The sequence below is a fragment of the Palaemon carinicauda genome, chromosome 33 (genome assembly GCF_036898095.1).
Source record: "Palaemon carinicauda isolate YSFRI2023 chromosome 33, ASM3689809v2, whole genome shotgun sequence".
Taxonomy (NCBI): domain Eukaryota; kingdom Metazoa; phylum Arthropoda; class Malacostraca; order Decapoda; family Palaemonidae; genus Palaemon; species Palaemon carinicauda.
The window spans coordinates 36,428,878-36,430,712 of NC_090757.1; the positions used below are offsets into that span (position 1 = coordinate 36,428,878).

Genomic DNA, 1,835 nt, shown 5'->3' on the forward strand with positions numbered 1-1,835 from the left:
TCAATTTTTGTGTGAAAGACATAAGAAAGCACTACTTCAGCACCATATTCTGGTCGACATTATTATGGTGACAACAACAACAACAACAATGATAAAAATATGATTACTAATAATAAAACTACTACTACTACTACTACTACTAATAATAATAATGATAATAATAATCATATGATTCATAATAAACATACTATTACTTATAATAATAATAATAATAATAATAATAATAATAATGATAATAATAATAAAGAAGAAAAAAAAAAGAAGAATAAAAAGAACCGCGATAACTATCCGATTAAAAAAAAAACACATTTTAAATATCCTCAAGAAAATTACTAACAATAAAATATAAAAACACAAGCTAAATAAAAAACTGTTAAATTCAGTTTCCATCTTAATCTAAGAACACTTGAAGAAGACGTGGAAGGACAGAGGGGAGATAAAACCCCCCATAAAATAACAAACGAAAGAAAGAAGGAAACAATACAAAATATGAAGCAACCAAAGCAGGAAGGAATAAGACAAGGAAGACATTGCGTGCGAGCTAAATTGCTCAAGCGCTTCAAACCACCTTCTTATAACCAAGGAACAATTGATGTGGCCAGGAATTACTCACGAGACGTCCCAATGACGGACGGTTCGTATGTACGAACACACTGCAATGAAAACTCCTCATGGTGTGGTGGCCGGTGTGGTAACGTCCCTAACTGGTGAACGCCAGACTGGGGTTCAAGTCACGCTCAAACTCGTTAGTTCCTTTGGACGCTGCAACCTCACTACCTTTGTGAGATAAGGATGGGATAGGTGGGTAGGAGAGCCTATAGGTCTATCTGCCGAATCATCAACAGCCATTGCCTGGCACTCCTTGGTCTTAGCTTGGGTAGAAAGGGGGCTTGGATGCCAATCATATGTATATATGGTCAGTCTCTAGGGCATTGTTCTGCTTGATAGGCCAATGCCACTGTCCGTTGCCTTTGTCAATCATTACCGGCCTTTAAAACTTGTTATATATCAATTTCACCCTTTCGTATAATATTAAACAAATTTCAGGTTTTGGGGGAGCCTTTAGATCTATCTGCTGAGACATCAGCAGCCATTTCCTGGCCCTCCTTAGTCCTAGCTTGGGTGGAGAGGAGGGGCTTGCCCGTTCGTATAATGAAAAAAATTCCAGGGTTTGGGGGAGCCAATAGTCCTATCTGCTGAGACATCAGCAACCAATGTCTGGCCCTCCTTGGTCCTAGCTTAGGTGGAAAGGGGGGCTTGCCCTTTCGTATAATCAAACAAATTTCATTTGCCTTTGACGGAGCTAATTACTTTCGCCTGCATAACTCCACTACAATCACAATTATGTGTCGCTGCTACGCAGGTTCTCTTCATAACGGTCAGACGTAATGAGAGAGAGAGAGAGAGAGAGAGAGAGAGAGAGAGAGAGAGAGAGAGAGAGAGAGAGAGAGAGAGAGAGAGAGTGGAGCACGCCGCGCAATCAATAAAATGATAGAGGAGACGGTGGCTATTTTTATTTTCATTTCGTCTAATAAAAAGGAATCATATCAGGGATATCATTACATGAATGATAATTACAATAGGAAACTTTGTAATAGGTAGTTACTGTTTTAAGTGTACGCTTCTCCTAAAGAGAGGAAAATCGCATTTATACATACACACGCACATATACACATTATATATCTATCTATCTATTATTATTATTATTATTATTATTATTATTAATTGCTAAACTACAACCCTAGTTGGAAAAGCAGGATGCTATAAGTCCAGGGTCCCCAACATGGAAAATAGCCCAGTAAGGAAGGGAAACAAGGGAAAAATCAAATATTTCA

General features: G+C 38.0%; 1 protein-coding gene across 1 annotated transcript in view; it reads left to right on the forward strand.

Moving 5' to 3' along the window:
• Positions 1-658: 658 nt before the first annotated feature.
• LOC137626150 (uncharacterized transmembrane protein DDB_G0289901-like) overlaps positions 659-1,835 on the forward strand; it is a 7,229-nt gene continuing 6,052 nt past the window's right edge. The window contains exon 1 of the mRNA XM_068357227.1: positions 659-781. Within this exon, the coding sequence (XP_068213328.1) occupies positions 659-781 (123 nt within the window). The remainder of the gene's footprint in view (positions 782-1,835) is intronic.